Source organism: Strix aluco, chromosome 14, assembly GCF_031877795.1.
Source record: "Strix aluco isolate bStrAlu1 chromosome 14, bStrAlu1.hap1, whole genome shotgun sequence".
Lineage (NCBI taxonomy): Eukaryota > Metazoa > Chordata > Aves > Strigiformes > Strigidae > Strix > Strix aluco.
Window position 1 is genome coordinate 22,069,489 of NC_133944.1, and position 26,061 is coordinate 22,095,549.

General features: G+C 48.2%; 1 protein-coding gene across 1 annotated transcript in view; it reads right to left on the reverse strand.

Moving 5' to 3' along the window:
• LOC141929624 (hydrocephalus-inducing protein homolog) overlaps positions 1-26,061 on the reverse strand; it is a 107,089-nt gene that overhangs the window by 61,220 nt on the left and 19,808 nt on the right. Inside the window, 4 exon segments of the mRNA XM_074839357.1 lie at positions 9,424-9,583; positions 10,748-10,759; positions 12,268-12,469; positions 24,875-24,999. Coding sequence (XP_074695458.1) covers positions 9,424-9,583; positions 10,748-10,759; positions 12,268-12,469; positions 24,875-24,999 — 499 coding nt within the window.

The window sequence follows — 26,061 nt, forward strand, 5'->3', positions numbered from 1 at the left end:
TCACGCTCCAGTGAATCAAGCAGGATTTCTTCAGAGGTACCAGCCAGTTTAAGGAAAAGGTACCTGTCTCCTCCAAACCTTCCCATATATCTCTGTAGCACTATGGCTACGTGAGCACTTTTACTCAGATCAGGAGAGATTTAGCAAATCAAATAGAATTTTCCATTCTTAGTTACAAAGGTGCTGCCTCTTATACCCTTCACCTGTACATGCACATAAGTATTTAACGTACTCTGGTGAGTGGGGGCACTCAGCACCAAGCAGAACGAGCCCTCCTGCCTGGAGATGAAAGGACAGACTCCTGCCCGCTGATGGCTGCTTCTGCCCTGAGCCATGAGCCACCAGCCAGCACGCAGGCTCCTCCAGCTGACGGATGATCTGGGAAAGGAGTTGAGAGACAGATGCATCCTGTTTCTCTCTGCAAGGTACACACACTCCTGTTTCCCTGAACACAGGCTCAGACAAGAAGAGGTGGGATTTGCTTACAGCTCCACACCTCTTTCAACCAACAGGTTCTTTTCCGTGTCATGCTCTTGCTCAGGGGTTTAAGTCTGGGCCATGCTACCAGTGTGTCTGCAACTCTTGCTGCTTCCTCGGGGTCTTCTCTCTCTGCTTCTCGCCCAAAGAGTCCTGGCACTGGCGCTCAGTCCCAGGGAGCCTTGTTGCACATTTTCAGAGGCATGCCTGGCTTCTAGAGGCTCACACTTCTTGCAATGGGTTTAAACAAAGACATCAATGACACCCCCTGAACCCCCAGCATTACAAATGTTTCTTTGTGTATTTGTTGACATAAATATAGGCACCTCTGACAACTATAATAATGCTCTATAATGAATGAAAAATTCAGCTTATAGGAGACAGAAAGAACAGAGTTATTTTTCTATCAACAAAGTGAGGCTTTGATTCTGCTTGCTGCTGGGTATCCTCGCTACTTTGTCCAGAAGAGCCTTGAACTGAGTGGAGCCTCCGGCACTCCTGCAGCATAAATATTAAATAACTATAATACTTCCCATCGACTTAGCCCTTATAGCTCAAAGGGCAGCCCCCACAAAAATTAAAGAGCTATGACATGGTGAGTTATTAGGCTGTAGCTGCAAATAATTCCCTAATGCACAGCCTGCTCAGAGTCAACAGAACAGAGGGAAGAACAGGTAGAGAAAACTGTTGCAAAAACCAATAAACCAATAATAAGAAAAGGGAAGTGTGAAAGAATAAAGCCACTTGGATTCTTCTCAAAACCTAGAGCAAACACATTTGCCAGATCAAATGTACTTCGTGTTTCTATCCAGCAAGCAACCGGATGAAGACGGAGCCTTATTATATGACAACACACGCGCTTGAGGAAGCAAACTGGGGACATCGACCCGCAACCCCCAGTCAGCGTGACACATATCAGATCCCTCGGGCCCCATAGGGATGCTGCATAGACTCACAAGCACCCAGAGAGTTATCTTGGATTGACAGGAATAAAAGCATTTGGGGTGCGCCGAACAACATAAGCTCTGCTACGACACCTGGAGCTTGCCTAAGCCGAGCCACTGAGAAGAAACACTCCGATGATAGATTTCACTGGCTTGGCTAATTAGAGTCTAATAACTCACCGGTGCCCATCACCCAGCTGCTCGCTGTGTGTTCAGCAGACTGAATTCAGTGGTCTCACCCCGGGCAGACCGTCCCTGGCGAGACGGGGTGCACCAGGCAGCTGCTTGCCTTTGCTCCGAGCCCCCAGCTGTAGCTGAGCACACAGCTCACGGGGTTCTGTGCTGCCCCTCAAAGGGTGCAGCACGGGCTGAGCTGCCCAGTGGTGCCGTCTGATCCTCCAGCTGCTGTGCTCCTCTGCCCAGAGAGCTGCAGACAGCCCCTGTTCAGTTCCTGCACTCAAATAGTGCCTTGCCAGGCTTACCAGCATCATCAGCTACACAAACACTCCCTGCTGAGATGCTGAGAGCCGTGGTCATGCTCCAGGTCTTCATCTTACAGAGGGGCATAAAGCAGGGGAGGAGAGCACATCCTGAGCCTTAAAACCAAAACGCAGCAGGGCAGTGAAAGGGAGGGAAGTTCAGCAACCCGTGGGAATGAAACGAGCCCCATTTCAGAACGGCCACCCAGATCACTCCATTCGCTCTGTAGAGCCTCCACGTGCCAGACAGCAAACCGGGGAGAAGGTATTTGAATGAGACAGGACAGGACCAGCAAGGCCAAGGGTGAAAACTGATGCCAGGATTTGACTGTAGTTCTGCCATCAGGTTTACAAGGGCTGTGCACAGCCAGATTACGAAGGGCAGGCAGTTTTGAGTTTGCACTGGGTCAGACAGACGATACCCACCATAAACTGAGCATCTGATTTGCTGGGACTGTGTTATTTCTTGCAAGACTTTGAGATCTATCTGAAAAAGCAGTCAGATTTTACACCATGTCATCATTTAGCACAACACTGACTGCTCTAAAGCAGAGTTCATACGAACAAGAACAAGGTCTCAGAGCCACATCATTCCCAGGAAACTCAGAGAGCATCCTTCCTTCCACCAAGGCCAGAAAACAAACAACTTTGAGCCTAATACAGCAGTATCAGTCTTTCAGATTAACTATCTAACAAAGTACTGTTTTGCCACTGGCTTTTGCTGGACCACACGCCGATGGTATTCACTGGTCTATTTGACGTGCCGCAGTCAGATATACTGGCCCTGCAGACACTTCGGGCAGTTTGGTTATGACTCAGAGGTTGACAGAGGCAATACATCTCCTGTTAACAGAGGCAAGTGTAACACAACTCATAAGCAAAAAATGAAGCTAAGCAGGAAAGGAAGCAAATTAAAAAGAACCGTTGGCCTGATGAATATGTATCTGCTAACAACAGCACACTTTTCTAGCTGAGTGAGTTTAGCTGACTTTGGGATTCAATGAACTCCAAGGCCAGCACATCTGCAACAGAAATACAACCGACACGGTGATCCTACCCCACTGTTCTGGAGCACAGCAACAGCAATACATCACGGAGGCAGGGACAGACTTGACAGGGCAGGAGACCTAGGAAGGTGGTGCAGAGCCAGATGGCAGGGACAAGAGTGGGAGATCAGAAACAGTCGGTGCTTGACACTCGTGACAGCTCTGTCTTGCTACAAGCTGCACCCACACCACCCGCCCTGCTCTGGTCACTGTCTGGCTTCGGGTGAACAGGACTAGGATGGCAAACTTACCTCTTCCCCCACTAAGCTCTGGCAGCCAGCCAGACTGATCCTCTGCATGCCTGAGCCCCTAACATGACTTGCACAGCAACGATCCCGACCGCAGGGGTGAATACACACAGGGAGATGTTGTGACGACAGCAGGGAGGAGGTAATAGAAAGAGAACTTCATAAGAAAACATTTCAGTAAGTTCCACTTCCCTGTTTTACAGCTCACAGAAGTGGAGGCACAACAAGGCTTTCACCCACCACAGAGTCCATCCAGGCTTCTGTGGTACTTCCAGTGCCCCTCTCAGCACAGCGAAAACCTTCCAGGAGCTCCTCGGTGGCAGGGCAGCACTGTCAGCCTCAGCTTCTCCAAGGAGGTCCCAACGGACAGAAGGAATAAGGGCTGAATCTTCAAGGCCTGAATGCCCAAGTGTTCAGGGCAATGAACACAGAGATGTGGGAGTATTCACACTTATAAACTTTAGATACCTAACTTGGATCATCTACACGGAGCCTTGGGCTACAAAGCCGACATTCCCCTTGAATGTAGAAGCTGAACATCCTGGGTTCTCCACCAACCTGGGACACCTGAGTTTTGTGTCAAAGTGAGGATACCCCTCCTCCCCTGAGTAAGCTAAAAATCTCTGATAGTCCTCCCACCCCAGCCGTGGTATACTAGCCCCAGGAGTGCATGGCTACATGCTATCTCCTAGTCCAGAGAGCAGCCTCTGTACATGCCCTGGGCTCTCTGCAGACACTGAGCTGGATACCAAGAGCTGCCTCATGGAGCAATCCCTTCTAGTCTTTGGATTAACCTGGTCTGGGATTTGGGACAACAATGCCCACACTTATCCTGTCCTCAGGGGACAATTCCTCTTGCCACAAAACTGCTTTGTGCAAGCAAGTCTGCTTCAATATCCTTTCTCTCTCCACCCTGGGACCTGTCCCCATGAAGCCCTTGTCCCCAGCAGCCCCTACACATCTAACAGGCACCAGGTAGCTGGACCCTGGCAGAGGCAGCAGTGACACCCTGCCTGCTGCTGGGTGCCAGGGCTTGCGGCCAGCAGGACATCTCGGAGCAGCTCCTGGAGAGAAAACCATGCCTGCCTTCTTCTTTGCAGAAGATATTTGGAAAACAGCTCTCAAAGGCAAGGCCCTGTCACCCCAGCTGGGACTCACTGTCCAAGGCTCCCTCTGCTTACGGGCGAGTGGGCACAGAAGGCAGGAGAGCAGTATCAGGGCTTTGCAACCTGCTCCGGCTGCCTGCTGCTCTCCACGTGGGATATGAGACACTGCTCACGACACAGAAAGCCCTAGTTGCTCTGGCCTCCTGTCACTCCCGCATCACCACTGCTGTCAGAAGGGGAACCAAAGCTGGGTCAGTGCCTGCGTGGTGTTTGTCTGACACTAGAATTTGATCCTGGCCCAAGATAACCCAAACTGAACATCAAAACGGTGAACTTCCACTGCACAAAACAAATAGCTTCAGCAAGAACCTGGGAGAACACTGCAAGCGTACACCTCCAAACAGCGAGGGAGGGGAAATGAGTCCCTACAGCCGTTACTCAGAGCAGCCAAGTCCCTGGTGGGACAATTTGCTCAACACTGCCGAGAACACAGTGATTGCTGCGGTGTTGCTGGGATCTCTCTGTACAGTGTCTAATTAAACAGTGCGTGAGGGAGCCTAAAGCTTTGGGCCAGTCTCATTTCTTCTTTTACAACCTAAACAGACGAGGGTGCAGCACACAAACGCCCTTGCCACGGATGGGTCTTGCCATGCTCCAGGAAACCATCCAGTGATGCACCGAGATCCCGACAAGGGACATCCCTCCATACCTCTGAAGTGCCGCTGGAGCCCAAGGCACAGCCAGATGAGACTCCTCTACGGCACCAGAGGAAACAAGCCTACAAACTAGTAATAAAACCCATCCTCTTCTATGCATCAGCACAGCCCTCTGGAACAATCCTAATGCAGTGTTATTACTGGAGCCTTGCACTCATCTCTTCACTCCCAAGAAAACCTGCACCAGCAGTTAATAGACTCAAGTCTCTTGAGCTCTTGATATGAAATCACCACGCTGCAGGCTTCAGTGTATTTGGACAGAAACTTTTGGCAGTATGTCCACAGACAGCTTCCCTGTATTGTCAGTGAAGCTAGAAGCCAGAACATTTGACTCAAAGGTGGAGGGCAAGAAGAAATAATCAGTTACGCTTTATTCTACTATTCCGTGGCTAAAACAAATTCTTTAAAGATGTAACTATTCTGGGAAACATTTGTCATTTCTCCCGTCATTACTGTTGTATGTCAGACTATAAAACTAGAAAATATTGTGAGTTATTTCTCCTGGGAAATTAAAATAGGCTGTTGAAGAGGTTCCTCACATTCCTGCTACCCCACAGGGAAAAAAGAACTGCTGCTTAAAAGGAAATGCTTCATTACCCACCCTTACAGACTACTGCTACATGCGCCGAGCCTCAGGGCACCTCAGGAGCCAGCGGTCTGCCTGGGCTAGCGTGTTCTCTATAGGATGGCAGTTGAGTCAGAGCATGGAAGACTACCCTGGATGGTAACTAGGACAGATATAAAACCATGCAGTGCTGTGAACATGATACTGCAACACTTCTGGCCGCAGACAGGCTGCAACTGGCAGGTGGCATAAAATACAGACGGTGGATGTATGATGATACAGCACAATCACTCCAGCTGTCATACCCTGGCTTTGCTACAGCATAAAGCAAGGTGATACGGGAGGAGATGGCACACCGTGACTCACAGCTACAGAAGTGATCTCTCAGCAAGAACCCAACCATAAATACATGCAGATCCTATTTCTCCTCCCTCAGCCCCTAAATGATGAGAATCTGCTAGATCTCCACCCGCCTGAATAAGAAAAAGCTGGTCTTGAAAAGCCAGGCACCACCAACTGCTGGCCAAATCACCTGCTTTGATTTGCTTTGCAGAGGGGGAAGGCAACCCATGGAAAGGAAATCACTGCTCAAAGCAGTCAAAGACAGAGCTGGCAACAGAAATACTAAAATGACACTCAAAGTGCATCCTGTCAGCTCAGGGCACTTAAGAGAAAGGCAGTGCCAAAGCTAACATCTGCCTCTTTCCATAAATAACTGAACCCACAGGGAGCTGTGGGATGGACCACGGCTCCCACTGGAGATGGTGCCTTCTGCCAAAAACCGAAGTGCTCTGCAGTAGCCTCTCATCTGGATGGGGAACAGCTTTGTTCCCCAGCTGAGGTGCAGATTTGCAGCAACAAACAACACTGTCACCTCCTGGCCCAACCTCTGGATCAACAACAGTAGCAGCTTCATAACCTGGACATCTTGAAGACCACCTCCACGGGCTCAGAGTTCACACATGACACTGAGGAGTCACTACCAGGCAACCACAGGACAGTGATGACTTGTCAAGGTCAGCGCAACAGTAACAAATCCTTGTCCTCCCTTTCCTCTGGTTTCCATTTCCAAGGAGTCAGCTCCCACGTGTCTGCAATGTGACTTACAGCTAAGCTGTGGTGAGGAGGATGCAGCAAAAAGCAAGGACTTTGTCCTTTGGTAGCCACCTGGGCCTCTATCACAGCTGCCTCTGCTGACATATCATGTGTAGTTGCAAAAATAAACCAAATTTGAGATGTGCTCGGAAAGTCAGAGTTGCATAACAGCTTGTTTCCCACAGGCTTGGACGGCTGCTCAAAATGTTCACGGTCACATGGAAACACCAAAATCACTGCCTCCTCTTTTTTGTTGTTATTTTCATCAGCGAGTTAACCCTATACATACAGAAGTGACCTGTTGCAGCTTCTACAGATTGCAACACCTGAAAATACTGGCAGCTAATGGTCCACTAACACAGCAAAGCTTCTGCACAAACCCTGCAAAACCATCCTGCCCAGAAAGCGTTTCCAAGACTACTCTCCCTCCACCAGCCTCCTAACCTCTGGAAGCAGTTATTTCCTCCAGTCACTTCTTACAAGGGTTTCATTATTTCTGTGGGGTGCTCCCACACATCACGGGTGAGAGGTGGGAAGAAGAGAGCAGCCGCTTTTGGCCAGAAGGTCTGAGGCAGCAAGGTCCCATCTCTAGGGGGCCTCTCCAGCAGATTTACATGGCAGTGCCACAGGGGTGTCTGCCCAAACTAAAAGTTACAGGGCCGTCACCCGAGAGAAGGTTGTGGAAGCCAGCGCAGTGGATTTTTAGATTCTACATTTGATAAAGAGGAGAAAAATCACAGAATCACAGAATCGCTCAGGTTGGAAAAGACTCTCGGGATCATCGAGTCCAACCCTCAGCCCGACTCTACAAAGTTCTCCCCTACACCACATCCCCCAACAGCTCATCCAAACGACCCTTAAACACACCCAGGGATGGGGACTCCACCCCCTCCCTGGGCAGCCTATTCCACTCTCTGACCACTCTTTCTGGGAAAATTTTTTCCTCATGTCCAGTCTGAACCTCCCCTGTTGCAGTTTAAAGCCGTTCCCTCTTGTTCTGTCACTAATCACCTGTGAGAAGAGACCAGCACCAACCTCTCTACAACGTCCTTTCAGGGAGCTGTAGAGAGTGATGAGGTCTCCCCTCACCTTCTCCTCCTCACACTGAACAGTCCCAGCTCCTTCAGTCTCTCCTCACAGGATTTATTCTCCAGGCCCTTCCCCAGCCTCGTTGCCCTCCTCTGCCCTCGCTCCAGCACCTCGAGATCTCTCTCGTATTGAGGTGCCCAAAACTGGACACAACCCTCCAGGTGTGGCCTCACCAGTGCAGAGCACAGGGGCACTATCACCTCCCTGCTTCTGCTGGTCACACTATTTCTAATCCAAGCCAGGATGCCGTTGGCTTTCTTGGCCACCTGGGCACACTGCCGGCTCATGGTCAGACGCTTCTCAATTAGAACCCCCAGATCCTTTTCTTCTTCTACTTACTATCATTTGATGTAAAGACACCCGTATGCTGGGGGAAAGATAGACACAAGCAAAACTCTGAATGTGAAACTGATTGTTCCATAAATAACAAAATTAATGGAAATCAAAGGATTGATAATGCTGGACAACACGGAAGGGGAGAGACTCATGCAGTAGCCCACTTATATTCAGTCCTAGAGCAAACTGTGTAACATTAACATAGCTATTTAGGAAAGTTTTCCACTCAAGACTTGAGGCCAGGCTACACTTTATGTCTGTACATCACTACCTGGAGTACCAGGGCTCGGTGCTGTAGGCAGCCGGACTTCTGGACCTCACCTTAATGCGCTTCAGGAGCTCAAGAGCAGGTTAAGCTCATTGTGGAGCCATAGCCCGACTGTAAAGCAACAGGACACACTCCAAAGCCAGCTCTGACACACCACAGGGTGCTCTTAATGCTCAGCTGATCAGCTCCCACTCTCTACAATATTCCTACTGCTCTGACAGAGTCTCTTGGTCACATCATGCTGCTGTCAGCTGTAGTGGTGTGAAACTGCAGTTGTGCTGACATTGGTGGCTCTCAGCCTTATATGAGATGTAGGAGTAACCAACAACGTGATTCCCTTCCTTGAAAAAAAATAATTAGTTTCACCTGTTTTAAAAGAAAGAAGAGGTTGAGATTATTCTAGGATTTACTCCAAGATGGAAAGGGATTTTGCATTGCTCAAACAGTGGGCATTCTTCATGTCAGACCACACAAATACTCCCAGTCAGGGCTCTGGTTGATTGAAGGACATGGGGTTTTGCTTGCATAAACAGAAAAGCAACAAAATTTCTGTACCTATGTGCAACAGAACTCAGAAAGTCCGTTTAAATCTGCCAGTCTTGTGTCCAGGCTCACAGATGACACTGGAAGGGAGATTCAGCCGTGGTATAAGCCATGGTATGTCTGTGATCAAATCTGGGCTGAATTTGGCCTCCTTTCCACAGAGGACCATTTCATTCCTCAGGTCAATATGTGAACTGACAGTGCTCTAATATCCTTTGTTAATCCCCATATGCTACACGTGACATGTGCCTTTACTCATAATAATTGATAGCTCTGAATAGTGTAAGGACACTTATTAAGTGCTCTTAATTTATAGTCCTTGCAGCAGAGCTCAGCTTTAGGCAGGCTCTTGCTCTCTGTCGGGAGCCCACAGAAATGCTTTTTGCAACAAGCTCTGCCTCACTAGAAACCTGGTGTTTTCTCTTGGTACATCAAGCCAGCTGATGCAGGGATTTGCCAAGTGACCTCAGCCAGGGAGGAGAAGAAAGGGAGGTTCTCATCGATCGCTTACCACCGGCTCAAGGGTGAACACATCGTCGGAGAAAAGCATGGAGTCCCCTTGCACGTTCTGAAAGGTGCAGGAGAGAAGGGAAAGGCGTTCTGGGAGAGCGGGGTCCACCTCGCACTCCCTCAGACAATGATCCATCTTGTCCTCTTTCTGCCTCTGCAGCCTGCGGCCACGGGGAGAGACAAACCAAGCGGATAATTTAATAAGCAACATATTTGCAGAGACTGTCGTGTGAGCGCAGGGGCAGCAAAGCGCTCGGGGAGGAACAGCAGCTGCTCAGCAAGGGGCTGACCCCAAGCCACGGGGTCCCACACGGATCAGATTATCACTTGTTGTTTGCTGGCACGGCACGTAGTTTACAAGCTCAGAAGAGGTTTCTGAAAGCCAGCAGCCTTCAAGAGCCTCCTGGCTCAAAGCCTCTGCCACAACTGATGGAGAACCCACCAACAACCTCAACTGGCTTTTCCTACCACAGAGCTGCTTGGGGGAGGCAGATCAAGATGAAGGAGCACCCACTGCAGGGCTTCACTGGCAAGGGGAGACGCAGCTGGGTTTCAGCTGCAGGCTACTGGCATCACTCTTTTTTTCTTCTCTTTTGGACCTGCAGGGATAAGCAAGCTAAATGTGCTCTCTGTTCCCTATGCTGCCTTCCACCAGAGGATCCCAGAGCCCTGTAGAAGCAAACTAATGAATTCAGGCATCGCATCACTTTGGTGAAATTAAGGGCTTTATATGCATGAAAACAGAGGCCCTGAGAGGGAAGGGACGTTGCCTAGCGTCACCCACTAAAGAAGTCTGGACCAGCATCTCTGAATCCAAACCCTTTCGTCTAGCCTTGAACCACCTTATCTTCTTCCTCTTTTTGGCCTTCTCTGTAGGGCTTTAATGCAGTTAATCTCTCCCTTACTTGGTAGCTGTAGCAGAAATCATTCTAGCATTTAAAGATCACAACCAAGAGATAAGGGAGCACGGCTACAGAGCAGTTGCTTCCTAGCTGGCATATTGCTGTCCCCCTTCACGCTCCAGTCCCTGGCCATGAAGAACCAGCAAGTGACAACTCTGGGGGGATGAGTAGAAGGCTCCATATGTAGCAAATCGAGGCAACGGAGTATAAACAAGATAGTGATCATCACCCAGCTAAATTCAAATACAGTTCGAAAGGAAATACTGTCATGGACGTTACTAGCTGTACACAGACAGAGCCTCGGGCAAAGGCTGGCACCAGCGCTAAAAATACTTGCTTTGGCTCGCTCCCCCTGGAGTGCAGTGGGAAATATTTCTCCATGGCTGACCTACAGCGCTGCGTGTGAGGAGGGCTTCCAGCCACCGATGAGCAACCCTCAACTCAACCTCCATCAATGGACAGTAATTCCACCATTACATCCCAGAAAGTCCTGCAGGAGGGAGATAGAGCTTCTCCCTAGAGATAGGTCTCTCCTGGAGAGACCTTCTAATGATCTGGCTCTTTTGGGGTCACAGCCCAGAGCAGGGTCCTGCATTGCCTCCTCTCATGGAAAAAGTCCTCTCTGCTCTGAGATCTCAAAAGCTTCTCTGACAGCAGGACAGTGGCCTTGGAGCTATGGTCATCCCTAAGATTGCAAGTAGGAAGAACAGAACGTCCTGGTCAGAGTCTAGGACACAAACTGGCACAAGATCAAATGTAATTGGAAAAGAATCAGGCTGAAGGTAACTCTGCGAAAACCTGGTTTGTTCTGAGGGGAAGAGGATCACTCAGGGTCCAATCTGAGACAGGCAGGTGGGAAGAGACAGTAAAGGAATGGTCCAGGCAAGTGCCAAGAGAAGGTAATGAGATTTTCTTTTAACACACTGAGCTTGCATGGAAGTCACACACTGTAATTAAAAGTAGGGAACAGTGGAAAACTAGTTTTGGCCTTCAAGGCATTTCTGACCTAATTACATTGAACTTTATTTGCTCAAAAGCCCTTAAAAAGTGCTCCGGTTTAAGGCAGTTTCCTGATCAGCTAAGGGTTCACGCTAACTCCTTACACCTACACCGGGCAAGTCTGAAAAGTCCCACAAGGATTCCCTTAATCACCCAAACTTTTAGGTGTCATTTCCAATTCATCCCCCTGGGCTATAAGCGTTTCTCTGCTGCCTGAAAGGGGAATTTCAAAGCTTCACCACAGACACCCTTTGAAGAACCTGCCCCATCTCTCAGCACCACGAAGACACAGGGTGCTGAAGCCCAAAAGCACTCTGTCCTGTGCTGCCCTACCTTCCCTGCGGAACCCTTCACCTCCCCAGTCTCTAAGGAAGGGTAGAAATACCTCGTTGTGCTGGAAACAGGGACAGTGCAGGGCAATTCAACATCCTACAGCAGAACGGCCTCGACTTGCTGGGCCAACGAAGCACTTTACCTGCACATTACTGGAGAAGGAGCCTGCCACCTTATCAAAGCTGGAGTGGAAGAAGCTGCAGTGAATATCGTAACAGTTGTGCTCCCTGCAGCTATGTTAAGTGCTGCTACTCAGTGCAGTCCCAGTGAACAAGTGCTGACACCTTCCTCAGTCTCATGGACCCTCCATAGCCCAGGGGTCTCTGGATCTCAGTGGTTTGGGGCTCCCACAAATGCAGATTTGCTCTCTGAGGAAATCCAGTCATTGCAATCAACCTTTCCTCCCCAAAACACCATCCTCAGCTGGAGTATGGATGGAGCTGGAATGGGAGGCACTGAGCTCCATTACCCTAAAGCCCAGGACACATAACCTGATGCCATGGATGGTTTACTTGTCCTAAACCATTCAAAAGCACCAATACCCCTTGAGACCATACATTAGCTTTACCCTTGGGCAGTGTATCTTACTGAAATGAATCCTTCAAATGAACCTCAGCTTCTGATGATCCTCCTCTTCCTGCGTAACAAAAGCCTTCCACTGGAAGTGGACTATGATTTCACTCCGATTGTGAATCACCACGGATCTGTGGTTTGATAGCATGAGGTAACTCTTCTCAACTGTTAAGGAGTTCCTGGCCAGCCTGATGTTGACATCTACAGCTGCTCCATAAAGGCTTGTGTGAATATCTTCACCTGGAAAAACCAAAGGGGAGTCTTTTCTCATCTCACTTGCTGATGGAAGTACGAGGACAGAGGAAAGCGTTACAGCTTTTAGCAGTATTAGCAGTCCCACAGAGCAGCACATTTATCACATCCTGATAGCTGCCCATGTACAGAGTGAGGATGTCCTGGGCACCACCTTCAGCACCTTATTTATCCCCAAGTGAGATTTTTCAGATGTGCCCAGGTGGCCTTTGTGTTGCCATCCCACTCAGGTCACAGGGAATTCTGCATCCACATCATTCAGGTGACTCTGAGGAGTCCCACCTCAGTCACGGCTTGCCCAGGGTCTCCTGCAGACACACCACCAGTGTTGTGTCTCTCCTGATCCCTTGTTGCTGACAAGCAAAGATGCCTGGGAGCATGTGGGCAGAAAAGGGAGGTTCGGAGGAACAAGTGACAGCCCAGGGCAGGATGGGACACAGAAGAGAGCTTCACTGTGCTGCAGAAGCAGCGCCCTCCCTTGCTGTGGGTTTGTGAAGACATGTCAAAATGAGACTGGTGGGGCACGGCCCACCCCAACCTGCCCATTACAGTCCTGTAAGCCCATTTCCTCAGCCAGGACCCTGTTTCTTATGCCTGAGTCTGCAAGTCTACACTGGGTCTTCCCAAGCCATTCAACGGCCAGAGTGAGGGCATTTTTGCTTTCCACCTCAGACCCAGCTGAAGAGGAGAGTGTCCCTGGCTGTGCACACCAACTGACTAATGACTGGAGTACCTGCCAGCACGTCACCCTCCCGAACAGACTCCCACCAAAGGCTCCCTCATTTCCAGAGCTTTCAAACCTTCCTTCTTCCCAAGTAACTCCTGGGAGTCAACTGAGCTCAAACTTCAGTACCAAGCCCACTCTTCCTCTTGCAGGCAAGTGTTTCCCAGGTGAGATGCAAACAGCAAACATCAGACATGCTCTCTAGAAATGGCATTTCTCTATGGAGTGGTGCTTAAAGCCTCAGAGCCAGCCCCAACAGACAAGTGCAGCAACCCAGCCATACCCCAGAGAGCATCCTTCTGCAAAGGCAGAGCCTCCTCCTCACTGCAGAGGTCACAGAAAGGCAGCCAATGGAAGGACCTGCCTTTAAACAGCTACTGTGGAACAACACAGGGAGAGAGCTGGACGTGTGCTGGGTGGACTCCTGAAATCCTAAGCCAGACACAACACATCAGAATTGCATTCGTTTTGGGGGAAAAAAAAAAAAAAGCCTCCTCTTTGGAGTGGTGCTGGGGAATGAAGCAAGACTCACCCTTAAAATAGTAGATCTCTAGAGTCATTCATTCATCTCCACACATGGAGAATTCAGCCTTCATGCCTGTATAGCCTCAATTTCTCTGCTCTTAAGGGAGTCTGGAGCAGTAGGGATTGTGGCCAGAGATGAGTTACATTGCGAGGACAGCAGCAATGTTTACAATGACTGGACAATCTGCTTTCTATAATGGACAACTTAGCATACAAAAATAACTGACATTCAGGAGAGTTACAGAGGCGAGAATGCTTTATAAGCATTGCCTCTCCCCTCCACTGAATCCTTGGCATACATTGGCAAGCAGAGGAGCCAGGACCCAAGAAATGGGAGACATGCACAGTGCTTCGAGCTCGGGTTTATGGAAACACGAGCTAATGCTCTACAATAATCAAGACAACAAACTGCTACAAAATAAACACCATGAAAACTATCATCTCACTGTCTAAACCTACGGCCATGTGGGTCTTGAAATCTTTGGTATAGTTCTGATCTCAAAAAAACAAGCTGAAGCATTTGAAATTAAATAGAGAAAGGCAGAAAGAACAATTAAAAGTATGAAGCAGCTTTTGTATGAAGACTGAACAGGATTCCTCATCCTAGAGATCATATGGGAGACAGATGGGAGAGGTTTGTAAAAGCATGAATGGCCTGGGAAATGTGAATAAGGAAAAATTGGTCACGATTTGTCATAAAACAGGAACCTGAGGGCCTGAAATAATGCTGTTAGTCAGAAACTACACAAAAGTGGTAGTACTTTTGCAGGGAGTATTCCTTCCTTTGGAACACACTGCCACAGGAGGCTGTAGAGGCTAACAGCTGTAAATCCAGAGAGCAACTGGACAAATTCTTCAAAGATAAAGCCATCAGAAGCTATTAAGCAGCGATGAGAATAAAGCCTCCAGCACAGAAAAATGCTAACTCTAGAGCCCACGAGGGAGAAAGCATATGCACTGCCTGTTTCTACACAATTTGCTAAACATCCCCTATTGCTGCTCTCCCGGGGAGGAGCTGGGGATGCAGCCACCCCTGCGCTCCTGGCTGCAGGCACCCAGGACTCTTCTGAAGGCTGGAGGGTTTGCTGGAGCACCTTCTACCACAGAGAGGATTTGGCATCGTGCTGAATACATAAACCCACAAATCTCTGGTCCAGGAGAGCGGGCACAGCTGCCAGCGAGTCAGGAGGAAGCCACGGATCTGTCTGCCAGGCCGATGAGCTGACACAGAGAACAGACCTGCCAGGGTTGGCCATGGGCGGCTGCAGGCTTCATGTCTTGGGTGTCAAATTGGATGTGACATTTCATTTAAGACTTTTGGTTGTTTAATATATAAGTTTAAAAGAACTCCCTCCCTGAACTGTAACAGCAATGAAGCACTTGACAGGGTAATGTCCATGGTGTGTGGTTTGGGATGCTTGGCTGCCATGAAAGCACATTTACTGAATCTAGATGTATCTGCCCTATCGTTATTTACAACACAATCTTATTACAGGCTGTCAATTCTCTCATTCTTACATGCTTTTGATGTGTTTCCTACAGGTGGCAGGACACAGCTTTCACTCTGCAACCCGAACAAAGCAAAGCCTGAACTTGAAATTAAAAGCTAGACTTTTTATAGAGCAGTAGAGCAGATGCTTTGGGTTGTGCACTCCTGAGCGATGCTCTTTGACACAGTAGAAACACCACTGCGTTTTATCCCAGCATCCATCCACATGACTACAGACACAGGTATCTGAGCACACCATGATAACTTTTCACTACCTTGAAGTGAGAAATCTAGCATCGGGTCATCCTCTGTGGGGCTCCTGTTGTTCAGGGAAACAGACAAAGAGGGAATTTACAGAAGAGCTAAAATATCTTTCTGAATTCTTCTAATGCTACATGATCATCCTGGTGCCAGAGGGAATAGTTGTTAGAGCAGTACAAATTGTTCTTAAATAGAAAGACAGAGTTTGTTTAGCCTGAAATAATGGCTCAAGGAATGGATGAGCAAACCCTTGAATAAGATTTCAAAACAAATTTCAGGTTTTATGAAGAATGCTTTGCTAGTATTCCACAGCTAGTACTTTCTTTCATTGATTACTGCTCTAAACATTAGGAAGCTGGTAACCAGATTGATTAGGCTGAGTAGAAACAAAACAGCACCCTGTTGTATTTCTTCTTCACTGAGACATATTCTTCCTCCACCCCTGTGTCTCCCTCTTTGCTGAATTTGGATTTTAAATCTTTATAGGAGTGAATGACAGTCAAATTTGGAAGATTTAGGTAGCATGGAAAACAAGTGTAATTTCATTTGCCCAGTTTGTCAGAAGGCACTGTCTTGCTCTCATCTCTTCCATGAACGCAGCTGGAAAGAGGCAGGTCCTGCTGCTTTTTCACTGAAAATACAAGCAGGCAATGAAAGCAGAGCTCTTCACTCAAAAGGATGTTACTGTACCTCCATATCGATCTACAAGAAGTAATTCTTTTGCTCCTGCTACTATCATACCCAACTGCCTCCCCACTGCCAGCATATTTTTGTTTTTCAAACAGCATGCAGAGGTCTCTGTTACCACTTCACCGCCGGAGAAGCGAGTCACTTCACCAGGCTAAGCGATCTCTGGAAAGCTGGAGAAGTCACCTACAGCCTGACCCAGCCCCCGCTCCCCATCTGCTTTTTGCTGCGTCTCCCACAGAGCTACCACCAGATCAGAGGCAGGAGCACTGCTCTGAGCTGTTTCACTGTCGGGAAGCTAATGGCATCACCTATGAGGTGCGCTGAGTCTCCGCCGGCCTGAGAAAGGCCGTCTGTCCATCCCCACGCTTGTATTTCCAGCCCCAGAGCAAAACGTAGAGCAGCAACAGTCATTTTAAAGTGCTTCTCCGAGGCGGTGTTCACAAGCTACCTTCAGACATCATTAAACCATCACCTTCTTTACTCCAGATGTTGTTTATAAACCTCACCACTAAATAACTGCCGCACAGGTGTTTCTAAAGAACCATTCCCAGGCTAACAAAGCTCAGAGCATCCTAATCATTACTGTTGCCACAGTTACTGCTGTTAACGGTCAAAGTCTCCAGCACGGCCCAGGCCTCAGCAAAGCACCCACTGAGCCCATGCAGCACACTGCAAGAAGAGGGTCTCCACCCCAAAGGCATTGCAAGGAAGCGTAAGACAACAGATGGGGATGAAAAGGGAGGTGGAAAGCAGTGACCAGCCAGCAGTGCTCTACAGGACAGGTTGCAGGCTCTTCAGACATCTCTCTTGCACGTTAAGTCTTCTCATTTTCAGTCAGGCTCCTCATTATGCATCCGTCTGTAATGGAGCACCCACAGCATTCCCCATCACCCCCTCTGCACTGTGCTTAGGAAGATCTGTTTGCCTTGTTCCAGGATGAAATGCTCCAGCACAGGAATATCTGGGCGCCAGCACGGAGGCTTTGTTCTGCCCAGCATGAAGGAGCTTCGCAGAATGTATTGAAAAGGACAATGAAACCGTTGGATGATGAAAGACAGCGCTGCCGCATATCCGGGATGCTGCAGGCTATTTTTAATCATTATTGCTACTACAGTAACGATACGCTGGGGTACCTGACTGGCTGAAACATTGCTTTTGGCCCATGGGGAAAATGGTGCAGGAACGTTCATTCTGATTGCCTGGCAAAGACATGCCCAATAGACCACTTAATAAATCAGTCACCCTTCAAGCTGCTCTTCTGCTTCTCAGCAGATGCTGATTGATCCACAAGGAAAGGAGGCTAATGAATGGTCAGTTCTGCCCTGAAACACATCCACTGTTAATGACACTTCAGAACACATTAGTGATTTCCACTGATGACAGAGTAGACAAGCTGCGGTCAAGGATGACCCACAGATGAAAACCACATTCTTCCAGAAGTCTTTCATGTGCTAAAAATGGGATACGCAGCGTCACGCAGAAGTCTGTTTCTATGCCTGCCTGAGGATGAACAAAACAGCCAAAAAAGAGATTTTTAACTTCCAAACGACCCTCCTAGTACATACATCCCAGTCTGTGCTCATGCGGTCAACAACACGGTTGCTGGAGCAGGGGTTTTGTTCAGAGGGGTGTTATGGAGTTGTGGAGCTACGAAGCTGTGCAAAAAAACCTCAGGCAAATGAAACACAAACTTAATTCCCCTTCATCTACCCTCAAAGTGACAGACCATCTGTCTTGAAACACAAGGCCCTGGAGAGGGGGCAAAGGCCGTACTCTGTTTGCAAGGAGCAGAACGACCTTATCTAAAACAGTATAAAAAAATAATTCATTATTACAAGCAGTTCTAGAAAATGGGAACAAAGAAGGAAACAGTTGTTACCTATTAGCTGTTTTGACAGAAACAAACACTGGAGACCGATTAGACTCACCCATCAATCTAAGTGATTTGAACTATAAAAGCATATAACCAATCAGTTGTGTAAAGTATTAGTTACCAATCCTCGGTCTGTTGCAGTGCTCCTACGATTAAGATGCAAAGTCAACATATAATTGCACAAAGTCCTATTTACAACTTTTTTTTTTTACCTACAATATATGCCTCCCTCCACTCACTTTGAAACAGATGTACAAGAACATAAAAGTCTGACAGAAACCAGCCCCACTGCTGGGAATTCTCACAAGCGAAGGAAAAAAAGCACAACGTGCACTCACCACCTACGACAGGCAGAAAGAAAAATCCCTTTGCAAAGTTTTTAAATGCCTGAGAGTCCAAGGAAAATCTAAAGGTGCTTCTTGTAATAACTACAGCAGCAATCTGGCTTACACCTTCGGATAACAACAAGATCTTCTTTAAAAACTCACAGAATAAAGTAAGTTTCTAACCATCTGCCAGCACCAAACACAAATGAAGAAGAATTACACCAGTTAGTGCACCACAGTGAGGCTTTGGAGTCAAAAGGGGCTGCTGCTTAGGAAGTGGAAGATTTCCTCACCTCTTAGCACTTGTAAGCAGCTACTATAAATGTGTCTGGTGTGGAAGAATGGAGAAGTGCATGAAGATGAACAACGGCAGACTGGAGTGGCAGTGGCACACAGCGGTGGCCATCAGAAGCTCAGGGTCTGTTGCCATAAATTCAGCTCAACGGTAACTTAACGCTGCTCACGGCAACGTCAGAGCCCCTGTAAACACTGGCACAAGACTAAGATTAAAGCCAGAAAATGGTTTTGGTATTCCCACCCTGGTATCCTGCACAATTCAGGGACGACTCAAATATGGAATGAGGTAGGGAGTTTGCTCAGACAAGTACTGAGCCTCCTCCATTCTGGCTGAAGTCAGCGCAAACTGAGGGCACTCAGCAACTCGTTTGAGTGATCTCAGGAATGGAAAATGCAACACAACAAGGGCTAAACCTCAGTTAAACCCTGCTGCCTGTCCACATCCATCAGTGGATTTACAAAGGAGAAAAAAGAGAAAGGAAAAGGCTTGATCTAGAGACTAAATCAATAGGATTTTCATTTCATTTTCAAACAAGTTCCTGGAAGCCATTGATTGCAATGCCAGCCTTGCAAGAGAGATGACAAGACCCTTGGTCGAAAGGGGGTTCTTAAAGGAAAGAGAGCAGAGCTCTACAAAGGTCGTTGTTTTCTCCAAAGCCTACACAAAACCACAGACGAATATCACATCAAGGCAGTGCTTTTCTCAGATGCTTTATCCTTGTGGGTAGCTGAGATGTTCAGAGGTGCTGGCACGTCCATGCTAGAGTTACTTGTTCAGCCTCAAACAGCAATAAACAGCCAGGGCTGGGATTTCATGAGTTGCCTGCATGTGTATAGCGACCACTAACACACTGCCAAGCCCTTGCATGGGTGGCCTCATTTACTGAAGTAAGCCAATTCAGCCAAACCCGCATCAATTTTACCTGAAAAAAGGGATTCAGCATCCCGACACATTTACATTCCCAGCTGGCAAGCCCACGCTGATCCAGGCGGGAGCTGAACTGTCACTAACAGCTGACAATTCCCCCTGGCCCGTTTCAATGCGATGCAGCCCCTACTCCAGTTTGTCACCGTGGCCAGGATGCACAGGCTTTGCTTCCCCTGCTGCCAGCCAAGCACACCCAGCTCTGCAGTCACCCATCATCTTCACCAAACCCAAACGGCTCTAATACATCACCGCAAACTCGCTGTCATTCCACAGGTGACTAAAGAGCTCCACAGCAGCATTTGTAAACATGCCTTCATCTCTCCTGTGATCTCCTGCCTCATTTTCCCCATTGGAGATGAAATGTCAGTGTTTTCTCAAGCTGGCAGTTACCACTCATGGCTCCAGAGGCTGCTGCAGCGCAGGAAAGCTGTCTGTGGTTAGACCAAGAAGGGCAGAGGCCACTCAGGGCAGTGGCTCAGGGCATCCTGTGTAGGATAAAGACCCAGATCCACCTCTGATACCCCGCTGTAACCCTGAGCGTTGCTGCCACACTAAGGACAGCGATTCCCATTCAGTTGAGATCTCCCAGGAAATTTTTTATCGCTATTTTTTCTTCTTCCATTGCCCCAAGGAAATGGTATCTATCCTACAGGCATCCACGCTGGCTCAGAGGAAGGGGAAGATCACAGACCTGCTCACCACGCTCACTCCAGACACCCAGAGGGCTGGCAGCTCTAGAGGCAGTCCACACAGGCAGGTACTGATCAACCCAAACCACACCTCACTGTAGCTCTCCTGTGCTCAGTACCAAAATCCCCTGCAGCAATCCCTTCACGTGGCCAACCTAAGCACCTGGCTGTCAGCCAGCCTTTGGGACTGGAGAGGACTACTAGAGGAACACTGCCAGGGAGGAGACATTTAGGGTCAGGGCTTGCTTCTCCAGGCTGCAGCCTAGTGCTGTGTAACATGAGGCTGATCCCGTTTTGCCCTGCACCCAGCCAGCAGCAATGGGGGGAAGATGCTGGGGACCCTGTACAGTCAGGGCCGGCCAGCAAAGCTCAGAGGCAGGGGAACGAGGCAGCCAGAGCCTTCCCCGACCCAGGGCAGGGCAAGGTCAGCTCCACATCATCTCCAGCTCCCACTGTGCTGCACTGGAGAAACATATTTAGCTGCTCTCTTCTCCCAAACACAAATAACCTGATTTTGGCAGAGAGCAAGTTTTGCTCCCCAGGGCTCAGGAGGGGAGACGTTACTTCATCCACTTCCCATAGGGACAGTAACTAACCCAGTGCAGGAAAACTCAATCTGATTGACAACTACGGAGCCAGAGGCAGATGCTGCCTGCATCTTCGACCTGCCCTTGAAGTAATTAATCCAATAGCTGAAGCTGAGCGCTCCCTTCCTTGCCCTGGGTATGCAGAGCCACAAAGGAGGCTCTGAGCCTGGGTCTGTGATCCACAGCAAACAAGCTGAGATTTGCTTTAGGAGAGCTCCTGCTCAGGAACTGTCAGCCCTCCCGTAAGTCATGTAGGAATTTTGATGGAAAACAGGGTATTAATCCGCCAAACACCCAGATGGTTCATCAGCAGGCTTTTAGCACGAGGCTAGAGGCTTCCAGCAGGACTAAAACCACTGAGAACTCTTCCTGCGCCCATCTCTTCGGGGGAAGCTGCTTTCTGGGGCTCTGCACCAAGAGGAGACAGGACAGTAATGGAGTAGACATTCTCCCTTGAGGGCTGGCTCTTCTTGGACATGCTGTCTCCTAACATTCACATACGAGTACTGGCTCTGATCTCTCCCCTCAAAGAGGGCGAGACCCTGCCCCCAGACTTTTGCTTCTGCGTTAGTCTTGCAGAGCCACCAAAGGGAAATGATCTGCATAATTACTCTTACTACTGGCAGCAATAAAAGCGTCTCAGTACAGAGTGTCTGTCAGCCACGTACAAGCTCACAGGGACTTTGCTAATTACTGAAGCTTCCTGTGCTGACAAAGAAATCCCCAGGGATGTGACAGCTGATGGGAAAAAAACTGTACAGAGGAATTTCAGCACCACACAACAGACCTCCTGGACTAGAAGCATGTTTTAGCACCTTGTCACAAGGTCCTGTGGGCACTGCAGGCACCCACATACAAGCACAGAATCTGGTCCTACACCCTGAAGACCACCCATCAGACCATAGTAGGTACTTCTTGGAGACAGGAGTCTAACGTGAGTCGGGATTTAGAGAGCTCTGAGCAGAGAAGTAATCCTCCTTCCACAACTCCCAGCATCTCTCCAGCACCTCCTTTACTCACATGGAGCACCTGATGCAGATGTTGTTTCTGGGTGCTACGGGACTGCTGAGTTTGTTTTGCACTTCCAGCACAGCTCTGGGAAGCTGTCACACATCTCCTTAACCATGTGTCCCTGAGCAAAGCTCACCCTCCCACGCCAAGCTGGTGCTACACTGTCAGGTTGCAATAAACATCATGACTACAGCAAACCGGGTCTGATGTACAAACAGCAACACTCGGGGCAACCAGCTTGGGCATCTCACATGAGCATCGCTTGAGAGCTAAAAGAATACCTAAGCTTTATGAAGACTGACTTGGTTGAGACTAGACTTAACCCCACAGACTTATTTTCCCACATCCACATGGGGCGGGCTAAAAGTTTTCTGGGAAGGGCCAAGCCATCAACAGGATTTTTAGTGGCACTGAGTGCCAAACCCTTTCCAAACCTGTATGTGTGCTTGGCATGCAGGCTTCAGAAACCCCTTCTGATACCATAACCTGATGTTAAGGTGATGAATGGGGATGTGCTGTAGCCCAGAACATGCCAAGTCACCCTCATTTCAGTATGAGCTGGGATTTTTCACACCCAGGCCCATGTACATGGGGGAAATGGAGAAGTTAAGACATGTAAAGCAGTGAAGGTCAAATTTTCATTGTAAATCATTATGCTCTTAGCAGCAAAGACATTTTCTTCACACTCATCTGCAAAGTTTGTAGCAACAGGACTACCACCACCGCATATACAGTCTATCCAGGGGACAGTACCTGTACTCCTAAAGGATGCTCAATTCAAATCAACCAAAGAATAGGCAAAGGCAAAATTGTGACTTATTCACACTGAAGAGCTCCATGTTTGCTTAAGCAATGCTAGAGACAGATTTGACTCAAGTTCAGCAAAAACTAAAGCCACGCACCATGCACCTGATCCTGCATCAGTCACGCTAACAACAGTGTGATTCACTGAGAACTGCTGCCACTTGTGAGCAAGTCAAGACAGATACACAGCAAAGCAAGGAAAATGCCTCCCAGCACCCTAAGCTGCTATTTTGCTCTTAGTGCCTCTGTTTCATAAGAAACAGTCTGTCGGTGGCTCTGAAAGAGCAACCCAGCTGCTTTTTGTATGCGAGTCACAGGGAGTCTGACTTCACGCAGGACAAATTAGCCAGGGCTCGCCCCACGAGGTTGGATAATATTGTCTGGTGCTCTGCACTACACCTGCAATAAGCAGCTTTTAAGACTGATTGATTAAATGTTTCGGTTTCACTTCAGCAATTAATCTCAGCAACCTTTTACTTATTTGTATGCTTCAAAGCTTGAGAGATAATCCCTTAATTATTCCCTCGCTCTCCTTCTCAGTCTGTGGTTTATTGAAAAATAACTGCAGCGCTGTACTGACAGGCAGGAACAAATCCTGGCTTCATCTCCCAGGTAGCCATATTCCGGGGAGGTCGCCCACCTCAGAGCCAGCAGACAGTTTGATCCCCGTGGCCTATCCATGCAAATCACTTTTGCAAAGATTAACCATGGAAGAATCAGGTGTTTCAGAACGAACAAGACTCAAGTTTTCAAAGCAAGCCGTGAAGATCCTGGCCTTGGATTCTTTGCTTGGTCTTTTCATTTCACATGGTATAAACCCCACAGCCCTAACCTCTAGCGTAGTTAGCCCTGATCTAGCCCAGGAAAAGATCTATCCCTCTGAAGTTTATCCTATAGGTTCTTTATATCCATACAAATGAGGCACCTTTTGTTGTTCTCTATCTGAAATTTCAGTAGTTCTTTCAAGAAAGTGTCACCCAAATCAATGAGCTACTCTCAGAGAGCATAAACTATTCTCTGTGAATATGTCATTAACTGAAAAATATTAAACAAAGCTGTGATAACTCAGAAGGCTACAAAGAGCTTATGGTAAATATAGGAGCATTTCTAGAACTTCTACAAACTCAAGACAATAAAACGCTCATTGCTGGGCTAAAGCATCACAGCAGCACCTAGGTGAGGACATCACACTTCTCAGGACTGAAGTTCAGGAATAGGGACAAAACAAACCTCTCTTTCAGGCAAGAGAAAATGCACACCAAATGCATTCAGGCAGCTGAGGAAGCGTCTCGACCAGCATCACAAGATACCTCTGCTGAACCAAGGCAGACAGAAGCATTTTAACATCACACCTTTTTCTTGAGTTTTTCCCACTTACTCTTAAAGTGACTTACAAAGCTGACAGCATTTCTGTGGCCTGAGCTTGGCTTCTCATACCCTAGTATAAATTTTATACCTATCTCGGGGGGCAGCGAGCACTCCCTGCCAAACCCCAAGAGCCCTCAAGTCCTGGCTGCTTTAGTCTTGATGCTGTGAAGTGTGGGATGTAGGTGGGTAGAGGGCAACATTAAAAAAAGGTCTGTGGCAAGACATCGGAGAAGCAGTAGAGGGGACAGAGGTGTGTAAGAGACAGGGGGCATTTAGTGAGTCCAACATTCCCCAGGTTACACTTCAAACAGAGCACTGCCTAGGAACAAAACTTCACACCTGCATGTGCACACTGCAATGGAGAATCAAGGTTCCTCCTTCCTCCACTCAGCAACTCCCAGCAAAGCAGCCTGCCAAAAATCTCATTCCTGCTTGAGGGGATCCACTTTAACAACCCCCTAAACACCAACTATTTGTCACTTTTGCCTAAGGTAAAGGACAGGGGAGGCACACCTGGAGAGGGAATTAAGGTGGCTGCCACAAAGGGAAATGATGGTAAATGACTGTCACGGGCGTGTGCTGGGTGGAGAACACCATGCTGACACCAGGGTCTCCCAGGGATGGCCCAGCACACAGGACACACTGAACAGACTCACCCTTTGCCCCTTATCTGCTCTCTTCTAAGCACTGAAACACACAGAGGTTTGGGAAGAAAAGCTTTTAAAAGTAGTTTGCAAAGCAAGCTTAACATTATTCTGCTTAGAAAGGGCTCTGTTCTGAAGGATGCAGAGAGCGTGCACTGCCCGGTGCCCAGCACTTACCTGTGTCATAGTGAACTACCAGGGAACTGGAATGATCCCCGGTCTTCAGCGGGTGAAACTCCACTGTTACTTGCATGGCATCACCAATCCCAAGAGTCCCGATGGAGGGATCATCAGAGACGGGGCTGCAACGCAGAGAAAGAGACACATCAGGGCTATTGTGGACTATACTGCTTTTGCAGTCCACTCCAGCTCACTTGTGCAAGCAAGAAGCAAACAAGCCACAGTCAGTAGGAAAAAAGCCCAGAACATAGAGGATCAGAAACGGCGCTATTGACTCTCACTGCTGAAGAGATCCAGCTCTCCGAAGATCCTGTGGTGTCAAACGACCTCATCTCCCCCATACTCCGCATCCCCTTCTCTGCAGGGAGGTTCAAGAGTCCAACCACTACAACCAGAGGATGGTTTTTGAGGAGCACAGAGATGGGAAGAGCTATCTGCAAGCACAACTTGACACTGACTTCCTCAGGAATCTGTCTTTTCCTGACACCTAGAAACCTCACCTCAAGAGATGCAAATGTCAGGGCATTACCTGTCCCAGTGAGACTGCAGCCTAGGAATCAGACACTAGAATAAAAGTCTTTCTGGAAGAGCAGAGAATAATTACATTTAATTTGCAGAAATCATTTTTTTTACCTTGAAAACATCCTGGTTTAGCCTAAGAAAGGGCACGTTTCATCAGCATTACAATGAAAGCTGCTCTCAGAAAAGGAACAATCAGAAAAAGCTGAATGAGTGCAAATGCAGATTAGAGCCATACAACAACATGGAAACAAGACACAAAAGGAGGATCCCATTTACAGCCGGAACGATTAAATCTCTGGTTAAAGGAAGTGCCATTACCAGGAGCATTTCAAGACGAGTTTATCAGGAGGTTTTCTGTGTATTCACAAGCACTGCAATCTGGGACTCTGGGTTGTAATCCAAGCTCAGTAACTTTTTGCTTGGCCCACCGAACAAATTTTGTGCAATGCGTTGGAAATAATTGCAATAATGTGTTGGGGTACTTTGGATTTAATATGAGCAATTACGATTTGTTGCCAGGTAAAAGGCTTTTGGCTGACAGACACAAAACTCAGTGCTTTAATGCAAAGGGATAACTCAGGTGAAACATGCTTCTGCACAATGGCAGCTGGCTTTGTGGTTATTCTACAGCCCCATTTAGAAGCCAAAGTTACTGGTTTTAG